This window comes from Carassius gibelio, chromosome A2, assembly GCF_023724105.1.
Source record: "Carassius gibelio isolate Cgi1373 ecotype wild population from Czech Republic chromosome A2, carGib1.2-hapl.c, whole genome shotgun sequence".
In the NCBI taxonomy this organism is placed as follows: domain Eukaryota; kingdom Metazoa; phylum Chordata; class Actinopteri; order Cypriniformes; family Cyprinidae; genus Carassius; species Carassius gibelio.
Genome location: NC_068372.1, coordinates 19,219,990 through 19,238,835, shown reverse-complemented (window position 1 = coordinate 19,238,835; position 18,846 = coordinate 19,219,990). Strand labels below are relative to the sequence as shown.

Here is an 18,846-nt window from a genome sequence, read left to right as displayed (position 1 = left end):
CCCCTTAATGACAGGGTAGAAATACTGACTACATCACTATGTAAACGGTAGATATCACTAATGGGTTAGGAAATAAATGACTACATTTATAAGCATCTTAATGGTTGAAAAAAAATAGTCTTGGCTTAGTTGGTAAATAACATGGTTGCACTTTATTTTACAGTACGTGTACATACATGTACTTATAGTGTACTTACAGTGTATTTATCTAAGAAAGTTCTGGTAATACAAGGTAACTACATGGGGTAGGGTTAGGTTTAGGGTTAGTACCTAGTTTCTACATAGTTATTGTAATTACTATAATAAGTACATAGTATGTACATCAAGGGGAACAGGACTGTAAAATAAAGTGCTACCAATAATATTAACTGGGAGGACTATGCATACAATAGATGACAAACCTTAAAACGCTTAATGTCAGAACAAGACAGAAAAACACCATCTTCATCATAAGTGTCACAAGACAATTACACAAACTCTGTTTCCTTACAAGATCCTGTTCCTGTTTTAACGAAGCATTACACCAGAGCTTATTTTGTCTGTATCAAAGCAACCAAGATCCAAATTTTAAAGATACACAAATACTTTTATTCTTGTTTCATAGTCAGTGGCCTCTATAGACAGTAACCTTTCTAAAATATAATACTAGTGAAGCAGAAGTGGTATTTAGATGTACTCACTGGAGGTAGGACTGCCAGTTGACCTTGTTAGCTCGGACCTCTGCGGCCTTGGCTGCGATGATATTGGTAGGGACGGCAGCATCCACTGCCCCTCGGATATCCATCTTCAATTCTTATTTATTAGGACCTTTAAACTGAACACAATATCAAATCTTGATGTTCTGTCTCTGGAAAGGCCACCATGACAAATACTGCAGCATCTGTACTCATTCCAGCTAGCTCCCCCCGAAAAGAGTTAGAAAACATTGATAACACAATGAAAAACAATGCTTAACACAGATTAAACAAGATTACTGTGGGTAAGTTATCGATAAACATTGTCTATAAATATGATTTAGCTTAGCAGGAGTCGTGTATCAGCTAGCAAAGGGCGAACGGGTAAAAATGCGAATTACAACTTCACTTAACAAAAAAATAAGGTTTACTAAACGCTTCGGAGGATCCCGACACATTATTTCAAAATAAGATTATATTATTGGTTGTAAGTCTTCATAAACAAACAAACAAACAAAATACTGAATGGAGAGAGCCACTGCTAATGCAGAAAACAGCGGGTTAGAAAATTAGCGCCTAGACTATTTGTTTAGCCAGACGTTGCTATACAGATATATGACCATGTTTTTTCGAACCAGATAATAAGCAATATTTGTAGCAGAAATATTAGAAATACATTTGACTTCTCGCTTACCTGCTGCCTCTGCTGTCAAATTGGTACAAGACGTCACGGGATTCATGTCACGTGACGCTGTCATGTGAGAAGGCCTGCGATTAACCCTTGAAGAGTAGAATCTTCAGTGGCGAGGATTTTGATTTAGCTCAGTGACTCGATTCATTTAAATCCGTTATGGTTAAAATGCGTTCACTGATTCGTTCAGTGGTGCTTTTATGGAAGTGAGGCTGTTACCGCTGGACGCTTTGTAAAGAAATTTGAGGTATAATAAAGGCCTACTTCTATAAATAAATGTCCATACTTTAATTTAATATAGCCTAAATCTGTAGCCTATATAAGTTTACACCAGTGGTTCTTCAGCTTTTTGACTCCATGCAGCCCATAAATAATATTAGCTGAAATGACAATGGAACCAGATTAAAGTAGGTAACTACAATAATTATGATTCAAATAATTGTGATGAAATTATATACATTTAAATAAATCATAGAATTTAATAATTATAAGTGGAATAATTGCAATTAAATAATTGTAATAGTCTAATTATTTGAATAAAATAATAATGTTTCAGGAGTGTTAAGCGCTAAATGTTTTTCAAGGAACCCAACCTTTTTAACCAGTAAATTTACAGGACTTTTCATGTCATTCATGGTTTTCTGGATAAGAATTAAGAAAATATTTTTGCTAAAATTGACTACCTGATCAAATTTACTTGCCATTAGTATCAACGAAAACATACATTTACATGACTTTTCTAGGTATATAAATCACACTTTTAAGTAAAGAGTATTAAAGTTAACCACAATTGACTGGTGAAGTTCTTATATATTGAATGAACACTATAAATGCATCCACTTTATTCAAAATATCACTCACTCAACACACTTGTGGCTGTGAACGACAGACACACATCCTGTGTTTAATCTGCTTTAAGCCTTTGAAGTGGACTAAACCACTGGAAGATTAGACTCGATTGGAAATGCACAAGTGTAATCCCTTTTCTGCCATCTTCACCAAGTGCTACTCTTCTGTTGTCATCTGTTGTCTTCTGTTTAAGTTCATTTTGTTAAGGTACCTGCCAACCAGAGATGTGAAACTGCTGTGGATCATGAGAGAACTAATGGCTTTGGGTCTTTGGGAACATGTTCTTTAACAACATGGAAAGGCTTTAGATGAGCTATGCCATGTAACAGAATCATCTTAAAGTGGGAGGTCTGGCCCTCTTCTGTGGTACAGAGCATTTGGCTTTCTCCCTGCTTGATGTGGGGACAGCTACGGCATCTTCTCTTGGCCTGTCAGCACGACGGGGGTTACTTAGCGACAGGAAGTTATGAAAATGAGGACCAGAATGATAATACGGAGGACAGATCAAAGGATCCCATATCCTTTCAGGTAAGTCAGGATATGGACCAACCTGACTGATGTCAACACTATTAATTATTTAAAGATAGCCATGCATGATAGCCAAAAGAGCTTTACAAAAGATTATTTTGTCATTCCTGACAGCTAGATTTACTATGATGAGAAAGTACAGATTTTCACAATAACAAATGCTTTCCACATACATAGATTTATATCAGTGGTTTCTGGGTGTTATTCATGTCAGTGGAGGCAGCTCTCTTTGATGGGATCAGGTTATTTCTGGAAGCCTTCCTGTCTGAAAACGGATTAAGAGTATTTGAATAACTTATTGCATAATCAAGTATGAGCAACACAATTTATGCAACACGTTTTGTTTAATGGGAATCTCTCAATGTACATATGAGATCTACACTGTTTTTTTTTTTGTTTTGTTTTTTTTTTTTAATTAAAGAATTCTTACTTAGACATCATTAATTACACCAAAAAGAATTTAGAGAAGTTTATCTTCAGAATGAGAGGAGGGATTATCTAATATTGTGCAAAACGGAAAAGTTATTTTCTGTGGTCGTGCAAAACTTCCAATTAATTAGCTGTGATTAGTAAATAACTAAAATAACTGGTGCAGTAAACTGAAAAATTATTTGTGCTATTATTCAATGTGTTTATAATTCTGACAATAAATTAAAATATTACGAAATAAGAAATACCAATATGCACATGCAAGTCAAATGTGGACACCTCTTTCGGATACACAAATCTTTTTCATTTGTGTAGCAGCTTTTCAGAAATTCATGACATGTCATGTGCCTTGAAGTCCATATTTAAAGCTTGGCATTAGGATAGTTTATATTTCACAATGACATTGAGTTTTTTCTAGAATGAGCCCTATATAGTTGCCCTCTGACACCTTCAGCATGTTGGAGGAAAAGTCTCTTTTAGTTATCAACTGATCTCTAAGGGAAAAATGACAATTTCAGATTCAGAGCTTGTTCTCATTAAATGGAACACTTTCTATTCACTTTTAATTTCAAGATTAGTTCTTTGTTAGATGATGTCATAGACAGTATGACATATCAGAGCTGGCTGCTCTTGAAACTTACAGTGGTGGACATCTGGTGTATTTTTTAATGAATGTCTTAAATTCACATAAGAATAACTCTAATGACCTTCATGGAGATCAATTAAAAATGACATGAAGCTTAAGAACAGCTTCTGCTCTCCCAGAGAGTTCTTGGTTTGTGTTTTTCCTGACCTTTTTTTTTTCAAAGGGCAGAAAGAAAAGTTCTCCCCCGCTATATTGGCATTAAGGTATATGGATATAAGGAATATGTATTGGAGCTAAAGAAATCCTATGGTCACTGAATGCTTGTCACATAACTAACATGAACATTCTTGATACATAAAAACTCTCAAAGAAAACAAATTAATTACATGATACTACTTGATAGTCATATTTAATTAATAACTCTGAAGAAACCCAGTGGCTGTATGTGACATGTAAAGAGTATAGATTTATTGCTTTTCATTTTTAATTACTTATGTTCTCTCGACTATATATTTTCATTTCCATCAGGAAGGCTACTGTTTGCATTAAAGAAAATTAAACACACTAAGAGGGGTAGTGTGTTTAACATCAGATAATGTTTGTTAAAGCACTCAAACTGTTCATCTGTCATGGATACTGCAGCTTGAGTCAGTGTTTGCATCATTAGAAGGTGCTGGAGCACAAAGTAAGCTAGTCTTTTTGTCATTCTCTGTTTCTGAATGCTCCACAAGGTGATACTTTATAAGTCTAAGACTGTTGGAGGCATATTTAATATCATTGCCTATTTTACAACATTCTTCCAAAACAGGCTTCGAACAAAAATCAATAGACTTTTGAGCAGACTAAAATAATTAACATATGATATGTTGTAATGCAAATTATATTAAAATATGCAGCACTACCCATTACAAACTGTAAATTGTGAATTTGGGAAAAGGTAAAGACTATACAAACGGTCAAACAGTACCACCAAGTGTTTGCGTTGAGCTGTGTCTCTTCCACTCTCTTTTCCCACACTGTGGTTGGATGTCATGATTCTGTCTCTATATAAAGACTACTATACCTATATCTACTCATTTTTTACACATTTACAAACTTCACGTTTCTGAGTATTCCCGATTAATATTAAATCTTTAAATCGCACATTATCGCTTTTAAATACGGCTTTTCTAACATGCACAGCAGGCTCGTCTTTGATGTCTTACATTCGTTGTTTTGTTTCCCCAGCAATTCCGCTCACAGCTCCAGCAGATGTCAGTAATGCCCTTAGATAGCAAAGATAGTAATCACGACTGTATGCGACTGCTAATTATGTCAGCAAATGAACACGTCATGTTGTTGGGTTAAAGTCATAAGCGTTTTCATATCATCCTATAACAGTTATCATACCTACAACATAACGAGTTATTATTATTTTTGGTATTTCATTGCACAATGAGTATTTGTATGCTTTTAGTTGCTAGAAACTGTTGATGTTGCTGCGATTCAGCACCATGGACAGAGTCAGTAGTGCTACGATCCACAGTATTATCCTATGACCAAGAATTGATCCAACTAGCTTCTCAAATTACGTAGGCCCTACCATAATATTAGAGGTAATTATTATTGTTTTTTTTTGTTTTTTTTTTTAGTGTAAGAGGTTGTTAATTTGAGAACTTCGTGTGGTGTACAATTCTATTTTGAAAAATCAAGAAATTGCCAAAATATTCCGACGATAGGCTATCAGCTGCATGCTATTACTACTACTAATATTTTTTTCTGAGATTAAAAAAAACTGGCTAATTTCAGATAGATCAAATGCCTGCATTATTTCACACTGAAAGAACAAATTGATTCGTTTTCCCTTTTCTTCACTTCCTCAAAATCAACATTGATATTTAAAACACAATTCTTATGCGGTAAGAGCAATGTCTACCCCAGTCTACAGGCTGTTACCAGTATATAATTTATTATCTGTTTATTTATTTGAATTTGATGTATATTTATTATCACATTCTTGTAGATACATTTAATTTAAGAATGCAAAATAATTTATTAGCCTAAGTCTAGGAGATAAGTGACTAGGAAGCCATTCCTTACAAGAAAAGGAACCTCCGTATGATGTTCTGTGCTTAGTGCGGGGGTCTTCCTCACTTTTACAAGCACATAGCACACCATTACCCTGTCGGTCATGTTCTATGACACATTATTGACACCTCATGTGAGGCGCACAGGGACACTCGTGAGTCTGTGCTCGTTTCATTGGAAGCAGTGTTAAATATAGCTATCCTCCTCCATTAAACATACAAAAATATATTTCAGTTTCATTTATTATATTGAGCTGACGTTTGCTTGTGCGGATGTGGCGTTAATTGTTTGAAAGTAAGAACCGCAGGATTGTAGGAAAACGTTTAAATATGTCGTTTCTCGCCGTTAGATGTGCATCATGAATCAGTGACATCCAAAGGATTTACGCTACCACCGCCACAGCTCGCGAGAGACACGCATGCGCATTGTCAAAAAACAGCCGGTCTTAAAAAAAAAATCCTTATGCCAACGGATGTAATCAAGGCAAAGAATATCTCTTATCTCTGGGCATACATGGTGAAATTGTAAGTATGAGGATCTTAAGTTGTTTTTAAATAAGGTATCCGTGGAGAAAATGACCTTTGATTTTGATTGTTGATGATGGCATGTCATGTTTGACAGAAATGTCTTTTCGATGCTGTCCTGGGCGATAAAGATATATAGTAGCTGTGCTTAATGGTTGCACTTTGCAATGCGAGAATATGCGATGGAAATACTGTCAGACCATTAGGTTTTTTTTTTTTTTTTTGGAGAGTAGAATGCTCTTTGTCTTTTGGTTTTCACAGTGCGCCCCATCTTTTAGGATGCGGTCCACATATAAAGCTATGATATTGCTTTTTCGTCTCTTCTGCTTCGGTAAAATCTAGCTATCCATATCAGTGTTTTCTGTGAGCCAGTGTATCATCATCATTTGCCAGTCGTGAAATAATGCTGACAAAATAATCCGTAAATTACCGAATTATTATTATGTTTTTAAAATCTTATTTTATTACCATCAAACATGGCCAAGCATTTATATGCACCGCGGCTGTGATCACTGATTAAGTGATCTGACTGCAGCTAGATGCGTGCTGCGCCCCCTCCTACCCCAAAATATTCCAACATCTTACAGCTCAAGCGAGGAATTTGATTCCACTGTTCTTTGGAATTAGCACAGCAAGATTTAGCAAGATCGAAGATACTGATCGGGAGTCATTTGATAATTATAACTCTTATATGTATGCATTTAAAGACAGCTCAGTCCAGGAGCTTATTTATTTGCTTCAAATAACCTTCGGTTTTTTTATCCAATGTATGGTTTGTTTGAGCCCGAAAGCCATGGTTGTTTAAATCAGTACAGACACCAATGCTTGAAGAATTAGAGAAGTCCCACCCACATGGCAACAAGTCTAAATTGGCCTAAGCATGTTTGCAGAATGAGAAGCACTGTAACACTGAATGTGATAATTATCTTATGATAATAAGCGATTTCATCAACATGCTTGTGATTCAGAGATGGTAGAAACTGGAATCTATCAGTTATTAAATGTACAGGTAGGCTTTATAATGGAAACAATACTTTTTCCACACAAAATCTAGAAATTGTTTACAAAAAAAGTTGGTGTTAAGATGATAAGTGTTTAAGTAGGGGTGATATGCATGGATTCAAATCAGCTGTGGAGAGCCCTTTGAAATAAGTATGACATGACATGTTAGGTCATGTTAGTGTTCGTGACTTGTTAGGACATTTTGGTTTCTGGTCAAGTTAAAACATGTCTTCTTCACCCAATTCATATGCGCATTCAGCATCTTGTGGGGGTTGCTGTTCCATCCTTTTGTTATCTAGCACGATCAGTTAATGGAAACCACTTTTGTTCATCTTTGTTGTTTTGTTAAAAGCATTATTTTCTCCAATGGAAACCACAAAATGTTTAAGTGGACTGGAGGAAAATAACTTCCTCCGTAATCTACACCCTACAATTGCTTGTTGAACCATTAATTCGGCTTTTTGATATCTGTGGCTGCATTTGTATTGGCTCCATCTCAGTTGCATGCTGTTTCCTGCAGCCCATGGGATCAGAGCGGATGGAGATGCGAAAGAGGCAGATGTCGGTGCAGCAAGAGTCGGTGGCGGGCACCACAGCACCGGCACAGAACGAGCAGCCTGGCCAGGGGAACCGTGGCTCCAACGCCTGCTGCTTCTGTTGGTGCTGTTGCTGCAGCTGCTCCTGGTAGGAGTTTTTTTCTTTTTAGCTATACTGCTAATGTCAGATCTTACCTAAAAAGGTCAATTTAAGGCCAAACTAATGACCAGGAAATCACTGTATCATAATACCTGGAATATTGCTTAGATGTGATTTAAATACTATTTTTGTTCATTCAGCATGTAAAGTATTATGTATAATGTTTACTGAAGTGTCTGAGATCCCAAGATATCTGCTTTGAAAGCGCCAGAATTCATGACAGTCTGGGTGTGAGTTTATAATGAGCAAGAGTTACAGTTATAAACTGAACAATGAGCAGATGACTACTCCAAAACTACTCTAATGTCTACTGTTAGGTGTCTTGAGATCATGATGTGTTTACTACATTGCAGTCTCACTGTTAGGAATGAAGACAGAGAAGAGAGGAACCGGAGAGCCTCGTATGATCTTAAAGCAGAGGGGAATGCAGACTTCGAGGAAAGGTCAGTCATTTTTACCAAAACAAAAAAACAAAAATTTAAAAGGATTTTTTTTTTTTAATTACTGTAGTTTTGCGAGATGGAACATTGAGAAATGACAAAATAAAATAATCTTTATTTTTATTTAAATGAATTACTATTGTTCTGCAAGATACAACCGTCTGACGAATTAGACTTTAAATATTTTTGCTGTGACAGTATTTCCTAAAAAAAAAAAAAAAGAAGAAGAACATAGGAAAACTGTTGCTGATTCCTTTGTTGCCAAAACTGACTAAGAACCATGTGTTTTGTGGCAGTCTGAAACCGACTGCGGAGGAGGTCCTCTTATGGGGGCAATCTTTCGACCAACTGATGCACTGCCCCGCTGGAAGAAGTGCCTTCCGGCAGTTTCTGCGCACTGAGTTCAGTGAGGAAAACATGCTCTTCTGGTTAGCCTGCGAGGAATTCAGTAAGGAAACCAATAAGAGCGTCATCGAGGAGAGAGCACGGATAATATACGAAGACTACATCTCTATCCTTTCACCCAAAGAGGTAAGAGTATGCATGTCTAGGAACAACCTAATCACACTTCCTGTATAATGACAGTGATTAATATTCTTGTTTTGCATGCTTTTTTTTTTTTAGGTGAGCCTCGACTCTAGAGTTCGAGAGGTTATAAACAGGAACATGTTGGAGCCAACATCCCACACGTTTGACGATGCCCAGCTCCAGATATACACACTAATGCAAAGGGACTCATATCCGCGATTCATGAACTCGCCGGTCTACAAAAACCTGATCAAGACAGTCTCTGAGCAGTTGGTGGAATCTTAGATCTCTGTGATCCCGGGTTGAATGCCCCATCTTTTGGTTGTTACCTTTTCTTGTGTAGAATATGTTTAAAAGGACCTCAGCGAGGGTCTTCCCAGGGATTTTACTGCTATAGCGATCTGTACCTGAAAAAAAGACACTCAGGTCTCCAGGTCACTGGATTAAAAAAAAAAAAAAAAATGTCTCAAATTTCCTGAGGGCTCAACACCACAAGTACTGCTACAGATCAGCATAGCAAACGATGCTCCAAAGGATTATCAGTGCGTTTAGATGTTTTAAAGAATTTTAAATTTAAATTTTATTTGTGTTGAAGGGTTGTTTTTATTAATTTTTTTTATATCAATGTTCGAAGGAAGATGTGATACCAATCGTGGACTATATACAGTAGATATATTTATGAATTTATCTTACATTCCTTCAGCCTTTTTTTTTCTCTCGTGTTATAATATTTAAAGAAGAGGGAATTATGGGGCAACAAGTATTGCCTGAAAAATGCGTATGAGAATCAAAGCTTAAGTCAAGGCAACACTTCACAGGAGCAGTCTGTTGTAAACAGTATTGTTTCAGCTACTTTATCAAATACTCCCTATTATAATGACTTGGCATCTCCAATGAGAAATCATCATTATTTCCTAAAGAAAAACTCCTAAAAACTGTAATTAAAGAGATAATTGTTTTAAGCAGAAATATATTCAATTAAAAAAAGGTTGAACTGTATCATGGATAAGAAATAACTATTATCATAATGCATATATCAGACAGCTTAGTAAAGTTATTTTCTCTGCCTTATGTACTGCTTGAAAATATCAAGAATTTATTTACAGAAATATCATGAATCTATAAGTGTTTTTCTGTATCATAGCATTAATTTATTCCTAGCCACATTGAGAACGAGCAGCTAAGAGTTGGTTGGGCATGGCAACAGTTCCTTGCATGTACTCAACCCAAAGACACTATGAAGACTGAAAGCCTCATCTGTGTACAGTATATAGAGGAAGTATTATTTTTATTAATGACCTTGAATAGAAGAGATTTAACCTGCAGGTATTATACTACAGTATCAAATGTGCTGTATTTCTAAACATGAGCACTGAATGGGAAGGTGCAGGTTTTATTGCTAGGACCCTCAGAAGTAGATGACACCAAAGTAGCCAAGTTCAGTAAAACTGTGTGATTAGCTTTCTCTCCAATAAAACTGACTAGAATTGGAGCTGCCAAGTTCTTACTATATTTTTAGTTCTGTGAATTTACTTTGTTGCCTGACTCTCATGTCACTCAAAGACAAGATCCTCACTCGGGGAAGTGCCTTGACATTCAATTTTGTGGCATCTCTTTTTTGGCAATAGTTGATTTAAACTCTTGCCACATACAGTATGTAGACTCTGGGCCTTTGATCAATTCACCAGATGACTTGTCCTGCACTGTGACGTCTGAATTGAACGATTACACTTCATATGCCTCTAGTTTTGGAGCAAAAAACACCATTGGTTTTGTCAAATGCTGAAGTCGCACATTTAAGAAAGTGGGTCTGTTTGCCAGTTAGTCAGGTACAATTCATTAAGATTATTGATCTGAGTCCAGACATACATCTACCAACATGTATTTCATGGTGGTGCTTCTACTTGTCTTAGGCTAACTTAATATGAAATGTGCAATTGATATGTGCAATTTGAGCTGATGGATTCACCACATAGATCAACCTCAAAAACAATCTAAGCCAATGGTTTGGAGTTATACTGCCTATGAATCTTTTTTTTTCTTTCTCTCTCTCTCTCTCTCTCTCTCTCTCTTTTTTGTTGTTGTTGTTCTGTAACGTATACAAAAACAAGTGTTATTTTCCAATCAGTTTACATACAAATTATTATACATTTTTTAATTAATAATATGTGAATGTTTACAGTAATCAGATTCGTTTTTTGTTTTTGTTTTAATGAATTGAGAAAAATAATGATTTGTGGGCATTTGGAATCTTTAAGATACAATAAAGCACAATAATTTTAAAATGTGTGATTGTTGTCAGAGCTCTGGAATAGTGGATATATATATATATATATATGTGTGTGTGTGTGTGTGTCTCTGTGTTATTTATGAGCTTTTGGGATCAAAAATAAATACTTTAATTAAAATAATAGAATATATATATATATATATATATATATATATATATATATATATATATATATATATATATATATATATATATGTGTATAATTATAATTTTTTTTTTTTTTGCAAATTGCCAGTACCAAAAATGGCATTATTTGATCTTTATTTGCCATTTGACATGTAAAAATGAATCCAAATGTTCAGAATAAACGCAGGGCTTTCAGTTTGGTCTTCATTTACAGCGGATCATAACTGCCTTCTCACTCTTTGCTCTGGAGAGGATGCACCTGGGAACATCACAAAAGAACCTTGAAGCAAGTGTCCTCCCCATTTAACTGTTTCTAAAGGCTAAAGTTAGTGTATGTATAAAAAGCATTCATAATGTAAACATATTTTCTTATAAAAAATTGGAGAGTCTTTCTGCTAATCTTAAACTACTGTAAATGAGCAAAGATGCAGTGGTTTCAGGATGATACAAACCTCCTGTTTTCCATGTGCACAAAAGGACATCAAGAACAACCACCAAAGGGTTGTTTGTTATTCAGATGAGACATTGCTAATGCAAGGGGCTTATTAGGACATCAAGGCGGTAGTGGATACTACAGCAAAATCATTTAAGAGAGCGATAGAAAATCAAACAGAAATAGAAATGTCATCTGGATGCAAGGCAAGCTCTATCCACTTTGTATTGATTGCTGATGTCAAAAGTAACATTGACATGATTGATAGAATATGCTGATGTATGTTTTTTTTTTGTTTTGTACAACACATCATCTCATTATAAATCTTTGGGAGAAAACCTCACAGAAAAACAAACAAACACACGAGCTACCAAACGAAACATTACATACACACACACACACACACACATATATATATATATATATATATATAGGACTCAAATATTAGTTCAGATCCCTATCATCCACAAAATTTATAATAAAAATCTGCAGAAGATAATACGTGGACCCTACATAACTGATGAGCATGAAAGAGTTTGAGATTTTTTTTTTTTTTACTAAATAAATAAAAATCTACAGTGACCTTGATCTATAAGACTATCCATTGGCTTGTAAATAAGTTAAGAGCAGCAAAAAATAATAATAAAAAAGAATAGATTTGACAAGAAAATCACCCATCTCAGATGTATAATGTGGCATTTTGTTAATATGATGTATAAAATTCACAAACACCATCAATCTTAAAACATTTTACTCCTGGGAGTAAACGCAATGTACACAGTAAAAATTTGCAAATCATGCATATAAATATGTACAATTCAGAGTGACAAACTTCCAAATGAAAAAGGTAAAAAAAAAAAAATAAAAAAAAAAAAAACACGAGCCAAAAAGCAAACATATTCTAAAAGCATTTTATTTTAAAATAAAATAAATTTGTCTAGGAAAATTAAATAGTTTTCACTAGCTTTCATTAGAGCAAAGCAAAACTATCTAAATATGAATGTTGTCAAACATTGTCAAAATGTTTAAGTACATATAAAAAGTGATGGTTAAGGAAAACATAAATTTGACAACATTGATCATAGTCCAAAGGCCTATGGCCTAGCTATACGTCAAGTTAAAACACTGGACATGAGTTTGGACCATTAAAACAAAAACAGTTGATAGGATCTACTGTGGCCTTTTTACATCGGGTGCACTATTAAATTGCTGTCCATGATACAGAAACTTGGTCCTGGAATTTAGCTACATCTCCAAACACAGAGAACAAACCCCAACTTCAGCAGAACTGTGAAAACAGATTGAATAGAGACAGCGTTAATTCAATTTGTCTTGTTTGTGGATAACAGAAATGTATCAATGGGTACAACAAAATAAAATAGCAAAAGGAAAAACCTACCTTCCACCTATTTCCACATTCAGTGCAGAAGACGAATGTTGTCATCGGTTCATCAGCACTTCGAGTTTGAACCTAAAGAAAGTTGTGCGTTTATAAAATGTATATATAAAAAACCCTTCACTGATATTCATAAACACTTTCTAGGATTACCTGGGTATAGGTACACTTCTTCTTTTTGCACTTGCCACAAGTGAACAGGTCAGTCTGGGTGCCCCCAGAAGTGGACACCTGGTGGTCCCTGATGGCTTCTTTGGTCAGATTCTTACGCATCTCCTTCAGCTCATCACTTGCCATTTCCTATTAGATTTCAACAATGTCAGTATGAGAGAGAACATGTTTCTATAATTAATACACAATGTTAAAGGGAACTTGTTGTCACTGACCTCTGCTGTCATTTTTGCCATGCGGTCTGGACTCACATTCCCACACAGCACATTCCTTCTCAGGTTGGGGTTCTTTGCATCCTTAAGATTGGATATTCGGCTTCTCACACGATTCTTGTATTTCATATCAGTATTTTTGAACTCCAAAAAGATACGTGCAAGTTGGTCAAGGAAATGCATGTGAATTTTTTTTTTTTTACTTTTCTAAAAAACATTTCAATAACAATTGCTACTTTTTTGGGATGAATTTGAAATGGATATATTCTTCGATCTGAGCTCCAAGTTCATCGCAGTCGGCACCAATCGCAATGTAATCATCTAAATGAAAAAAGACAACACTTTAACCATACACACCCCTTGCAAAAGTATACAGACCATAAATATGAACAAAATATTCAACTTTTTCAATTAGTTAAAATTTTCTTCTATTTAATATCACAGTCTAAAAATTGCACAGAAAAAATAAATTACTAAACTGACTTATAATTAAAGAGTCCAATTAAATTAGTATTAAAGTATTCCATGCATTCTGCACCATTCACTCAAATCTAAATGTACGATTTATAATTCAGAAAAATAACTAAATTAGAACCAGGTCTAAATACTAATAGCAAAACACTGTATGGTAACTTAGCAAGGAGAAAAATGTGTGTTAGGAAGATTTGCCTGCCATTGACTTGCCTCCTGTTTGCAAAGCATTTGCCAGCATCTCCCTGCACTTGATACGGACCGAGTCAGATGTGCCTGGTGCTCGTGGGAAAGTGGCTATCAGCGTGTTGGGTGTTACATCAACAGACTCACTCTTACTGCTAGAATTACTGCTTGAGCTGAGAGAGAAGAAGTAAAGAGACCACAAAAAGGAACAGAAATCAGAGGATGAGAAAGTTAGATGTATAAAGCCTCATTTAATGCCTAAGATCATGAGCAATGTGATTATTTAATAAATAAATAAATCTTATGACCATTAAAATGGTCTTGGTACCTCTCCTCTATGGGTTCTGGGCTGGCTTGAGATGGTGAAACTACTGGAGATGTGCGTTCCTTCTTTTTCTCCTCAGAGTTCTTTTCTGCAGCAGGTTCATCTGGATGTTAAAACCACTCGTTAGACATTTCATCAGTGTAATACTAAAAAATGATCAGAAATTGACCTATATATTGGTGTGGTGACTCAAAATCTTGTACTAAAGAAAACCTGCAGTTGCTACCACATACAGGCAATTAATGGTATTACAACAACACAAACACCTCCAGACTTTTATTCATGTTACACAAGAAACTAAAGGAGAAACTTGACATGAATTATTCAATATTATACACAACATTCCAAAAAGTATTTAGACACATAAGGCCCACTTTAAAATGTGTGTACAGTGCAATAACTGGTTTAATACTTGGTAGTTCTAATATAATGGAATCCATACTTAAATTGCAGCTTAAGTGTTTAAATTAAATATAAGCATGCTGATATAAGCATTTTATGACCTCTTAACAATCAAGAAACTACATATGGGCAATTCAACCAAACTGTAAAAATTTGGAGGGAAAACTAATAAGAAATGCTTACAGCATTAACAAAAATAAAAAATAAACTACACATGGATTCAAATGAAAAAAGATCATGTTATTGATGATTGCACCCACCAAGCAATTTTTTCCAGGACTTGATCAAGGACTTGGCCAGTGAGGTCACTTCGTCGTCTGTGCTCTGCTTGCGGATGGCATTGACAGACATCCCGATCCTCGTGGACTGTTCAGAAGAGAAGCAGAAGAAATGTCTCGTTAAAATGTGTTTGAGCACCGTAGCGTGAATGAGGAGCAATGGACAACAGAGTAAACATACCTGCAGAAGCTCCAGGGTCATGGGTATACTCTTTAGTTCCTTTAGTAAGTCCAGTGCACCAGCCTAATTTTAAAAATAATAAAACCCGGCTTACTAAAACACATTTCATTATGATACATTGACAGACACCATCAACTTTATGGGAACTTCAATAATACATAAACATTTACAGAAACGTCAACAGACGTTACCATGTAGCATAACACCTAACTATCCTCACTTTTACTGCAACGACGACATGGGTAAAACATTGCTTTACTAAAAATTATTAAACACACTGAACGCAAGAGTCCGTATTTTTTCCAGAATAAATCACATTCGCATTATCGCCTCCCGCTGACTGACCCTGTGCATTTATCCGCGATAAAAGCTAACGTTAATGCTGCTCATTTCCCCGCTAAGCGCTGAGTTTCTTAAACAATGAACTAAACCACTATATTTATCTCACTTAAGCATTAACCACTAAAATCAGATCTAAAAACAGATCCCCAGTTTCGCGGTAGATGATGAAATCAGTTGTTCTTCGTGTATGTAGCTGTTAGCTTGCTACGTAACTAGCCTCGTCTGATCCGATACATGAATTTCATTCATGACAAAACACCTCACCCCGTTCTTCTTCTGTGCCATTTTATCCATCTTTTTTGCGATCCGGATGATATCTTCCTCTTCTTTCTTACTCATTATTGATGTTTAGCGGTAAATGTATAGAAACAACGTAGAACCACACGCGAACACACCACTCAACCGGCGGCGAGCGCAACAGGAAGGCGTTTCTACGAAAGCCCAGACATCACTAATCAAAACATTGACTAGAAGCGCCATGGCTCAACCAATCGACGACGTAAAGCGCAGGCAACACTAATCGAAGAAACGAGCGCGCACCACACTTGAAGCGTTCTGAATGAATTTCATCAAGTGTATCCTTACACAACTTGAAATTTACACACATAAATGATTCAGATAATATAAACAAGATGTCAAATACCTTGAGCCGTATGGTATGGAGCGATTTGGTAGTGATTTGTGCTGAAAGTACTGGGTGGTGAGATTCCAGCAACCTCTGTTTGCAACACTAGAGTGCGCTTGTGCTCGTGCTTACTACAAACCATAGACAGTAAAAGAAACGAAGTTGGTGCTCAGTCATGTTTTAATAATCAGTTAGTGAGGATATATAACCAAATTAGTTATTTTGGTGCGCATTTCTTAGTATATTGATGTAGCGGTGGGATATAGGTTTAAGTGCCTCCAAATGTTGGAAATGAGCGGAGGCTGACACGAAAAGGCAATGGATCAGACAGTAGTGGATGCTGAAATACTTCATTAAAAGAGAAAAATTAGAAGGTAAAATTCTGGAATTGCCTATAACAATAGTCTGCTTGAATGTATAAAGAGTATGGTAGTGAATATTGTGGAAGACTACTGTACATAGGCCACTTTTTATATGTGGTACTTTTTATATATTCTTTCTTTTTAAGACATGTGTATATATTAGAATATAATGCACAAGGGTAATGATGTTCTGGACTTTGGGTTGTGGCCTTTCACTGGTGTAGCTGAATATGCACTGCATATTATGCAGACAATTAGTTTTCCAAAATCAGCCTATAAGTTGTCATCCTGACTTCTCAGTGGGATTTCAAAGATCAAGCGTAACACTATGCTGCAAGGTTTGTCATTGCAACATAATTTATTATAAAAGACAGATAAATCAATCTATTAATCAAATTAATTCTAAAGTTGGATTCAGATTTCAATAAATAAATAGGTAAGGCCTTATATCAAAATATTCTTGGGTTTATGACAAGGTGAAAGAAATATTTCTATATATAAATATGTATTTTTCTATCGATACTGTATTGGTCATTTTGGTTGGAACCCTGGTTGATATAAAATTAATAATGTTCTGAAATTTTTGGTAAGTTTCATATAAACATCTAAAATATGAAGACAAAGTATACTATATAGCTATACTCTGGCCTTATACAATGGAGGTGTGAGATACTATTTAAGACTTTTCTTTTTTTTTATATACATTTTACATTTTTATAGATATGTTTAATGTATATAATAAAAATGTATATTTATTCTGTCATTTATTAAATATACTTTGCTTTTAAAGTTATTGATTTAATGGAAATGAATTTGTCACTCTTTTCCAGTGCTTGCTTGTTATTAAATAAAATTTAATATGTCTGTTACTCAGCGCCTTGCATGCAAGCCTCTAATCCATCAAGCATCAAACAATGTCTCATTATGAAGAAAAAAATATATAAAAGTTAAAGAATGAACAAATAGAGTCAACTACTATGCTGTACATATCAATATCTAATACTGATTCATATGATACAAGATTACCATCACCCCAGATGTAATGCACTAAGAACTGATGTTGCCCTGCTGTAAACCAATCACAGTCATAATATTCCTGCTGTGCTTCTGTATCACAGCTATGCGCCCACGGAGAGACATGCTTTACCAGCTGAGACTTCCCTTTCCCTTATTCAGCTACCGCGTAAAACCTCTCGACTTCACCCCACTCTAATCCCTATTAACAGAGGCCTTAAATCTGCTTATATCTCTGCAAGAAATTAGAAACACCTTCAGCCATCTGCTGGATATCACACACACAGCAGAACAGATACTTCATGTCTCATTATGTTTAAGGGGAAACCACTTAAACAGCATTTACAAATGTAATTTGTTTAAAGTCAGAGGAAACAAATATGCAAGTATACTAGCCTAAATAAACAGTTCAGATCAACTGAAAGACTTGCAAGAGGCTGTTGCATAACTTAATCATGATGTTTTATGTTTGTATATCATTCATCACACTTACTGTTATTATGGTTATCAGTACTGTAATGTTAGAAACCTCCAAGGATATACAATTTAATTATATGTTAGTGCAAATGCTTCAATTTGGGTTTTTTTTACATTCCTTTCAATATATGAGGACTTAAAATGATGATATTCTTGATGCTGTCTTTCTCAAAAATGCTGTTTAATCATGACCAAAGATTACACGAATCGACCCTGATGCCTGCAGTCCCAAAATAGCCTTATGTGTTGCTCATAATCTCTTCAGTTGATGGACAACAAACTCGCCAGCTCAACCCTCCTGAAAAAGTGGAATAAGGTAGGATGAATGGCTTCAAATATTTGTGTTTTTATCTAAATAGTAGGATAAAAACTAGTTGCATATTCTGTATATATATTTTTAAAATGTTTATACTGGTAAATTAACCTGCATTAGAAAGGTTGTGCTTTTCTTTAGATATTATTTAGTATGGTGTTTAAAAGGCACTGTCTCTTTGCAGCATTTTAGAGTTTGAGCTTTATATATATGTGTGCTTTTAAATCC

The 18,846-nt window shown here is 35.3% G+C and overlaps 3 protein-coding genes across 7 annotated transcripts in view; 1 reads left to right on the top strand and 2 right to left on the bottom strand.

Moving 5' to 3' along the window:
• LOC128030018 (V-type proton ATPase subunit H) overlaps positions 1-1,529 on the bottom strand; it is a 34,714-nt gene extending 33,185 nt beyond the window's left edge. For both annotated transcript variants that reach the window (XM_052617481.1, XM_052617489.1), the window contains exons 1-2: positions 1,369-1,529; positions 681-814 (exon numbers count right to left, since the gene is read on the bottom strand). In XM_052617481.1, coding sequence (XP_052473441.1) covers positions 681-784 — 104 coding nt within the window. In that variant the 5' untranslated portion in view covers positions 785-814; positions 1,369-1,529. The remainder of the gene's footprint in view (positions 1-680; positions 815-1,368) is intronic.
• A 549-nt stretch (positions 1,530-2,078) lies between these two features.
• Positions 2,079-11,299, top strand: LOC128030030 (regulator of G-protein signaling 20-like). 3 transcript variants are annotated; one of them, XM_052617508.1, is made up of 5 exons: positions 2,079-2,742; positions 7,871-8,034; positions 8,412-8,489; positions 8,783-9,017; positions 9,111-11,299. In XM_052617508.1, the coding sequence occupies exons 1-5, from the start codon at positions 2,530-2,532 to the stop codon at positions 9,297-9,299; spliced, it is 879 nt and encodes a 292-aa protein (XP_052473468.1). In that variant the 5' UTR covers positions 2,079-2,529; the 3' UTR covers positions 9,300-11,299. The 3 variants fall into 3 exon arrangements, with proteins under 3 accessions (XP_052473468.1, XP_052473461.1, XP_052473475.1); XM_052617501.1 differs by having other exon boundaries at positions 8,400-8,489; XM_052617515.1 differs by lacking the exon at positions 2,079-2,742 and adding an exon at positions 6,238-6,348 and having other exon boundaries at positions 8,400-8,489.
• Positions 11,300-12,760: 1,461 nt separating this feature from the next.
• On the bottom strand, positions 12,761-16,540 carry LOC128030007 (transcription elongation factor A protein 1-like). 2 transcript variants are annotated; one of them, XM_052617472.1, is made up of 10 exons: positions 16,471-16,540; positions 15,486-15,548; positions 15,287-15,392; positions 14,628-14,727; positions 14,327-14,472; positions 13,907-13,963; positions 13,646-13,800; positions 13,413-13,559; positions 13,263-13,334; positions 12,761-13,151 (listed from the first exon to the last, which is right to left on the bottom strand). In XM_052617472.1, exons 2-10 carry the CDS (start codon positions 15,504-15,506, stop codon positions 13,143-13,145), a joined length of 813 nt encoding a protein of 270 aa, XP_052473432.1. In that variant the 5' UTR covers positions 15,507-15,548; positions 16,471-16,540; the 3' UTR covers positions 12,761-13,142. The 2 variants fall into 2 exon arrangements, with proteins under 2 accessions (XP_052473432.1, XP_052473423.1); XM_052617463.1 differs by lacking the exon at positions 16,471-16,540 and adding an exon at positions 16,092-16,263.
• Positions 16,541-18,846: the final 2,306 nt, after the last annotated feature.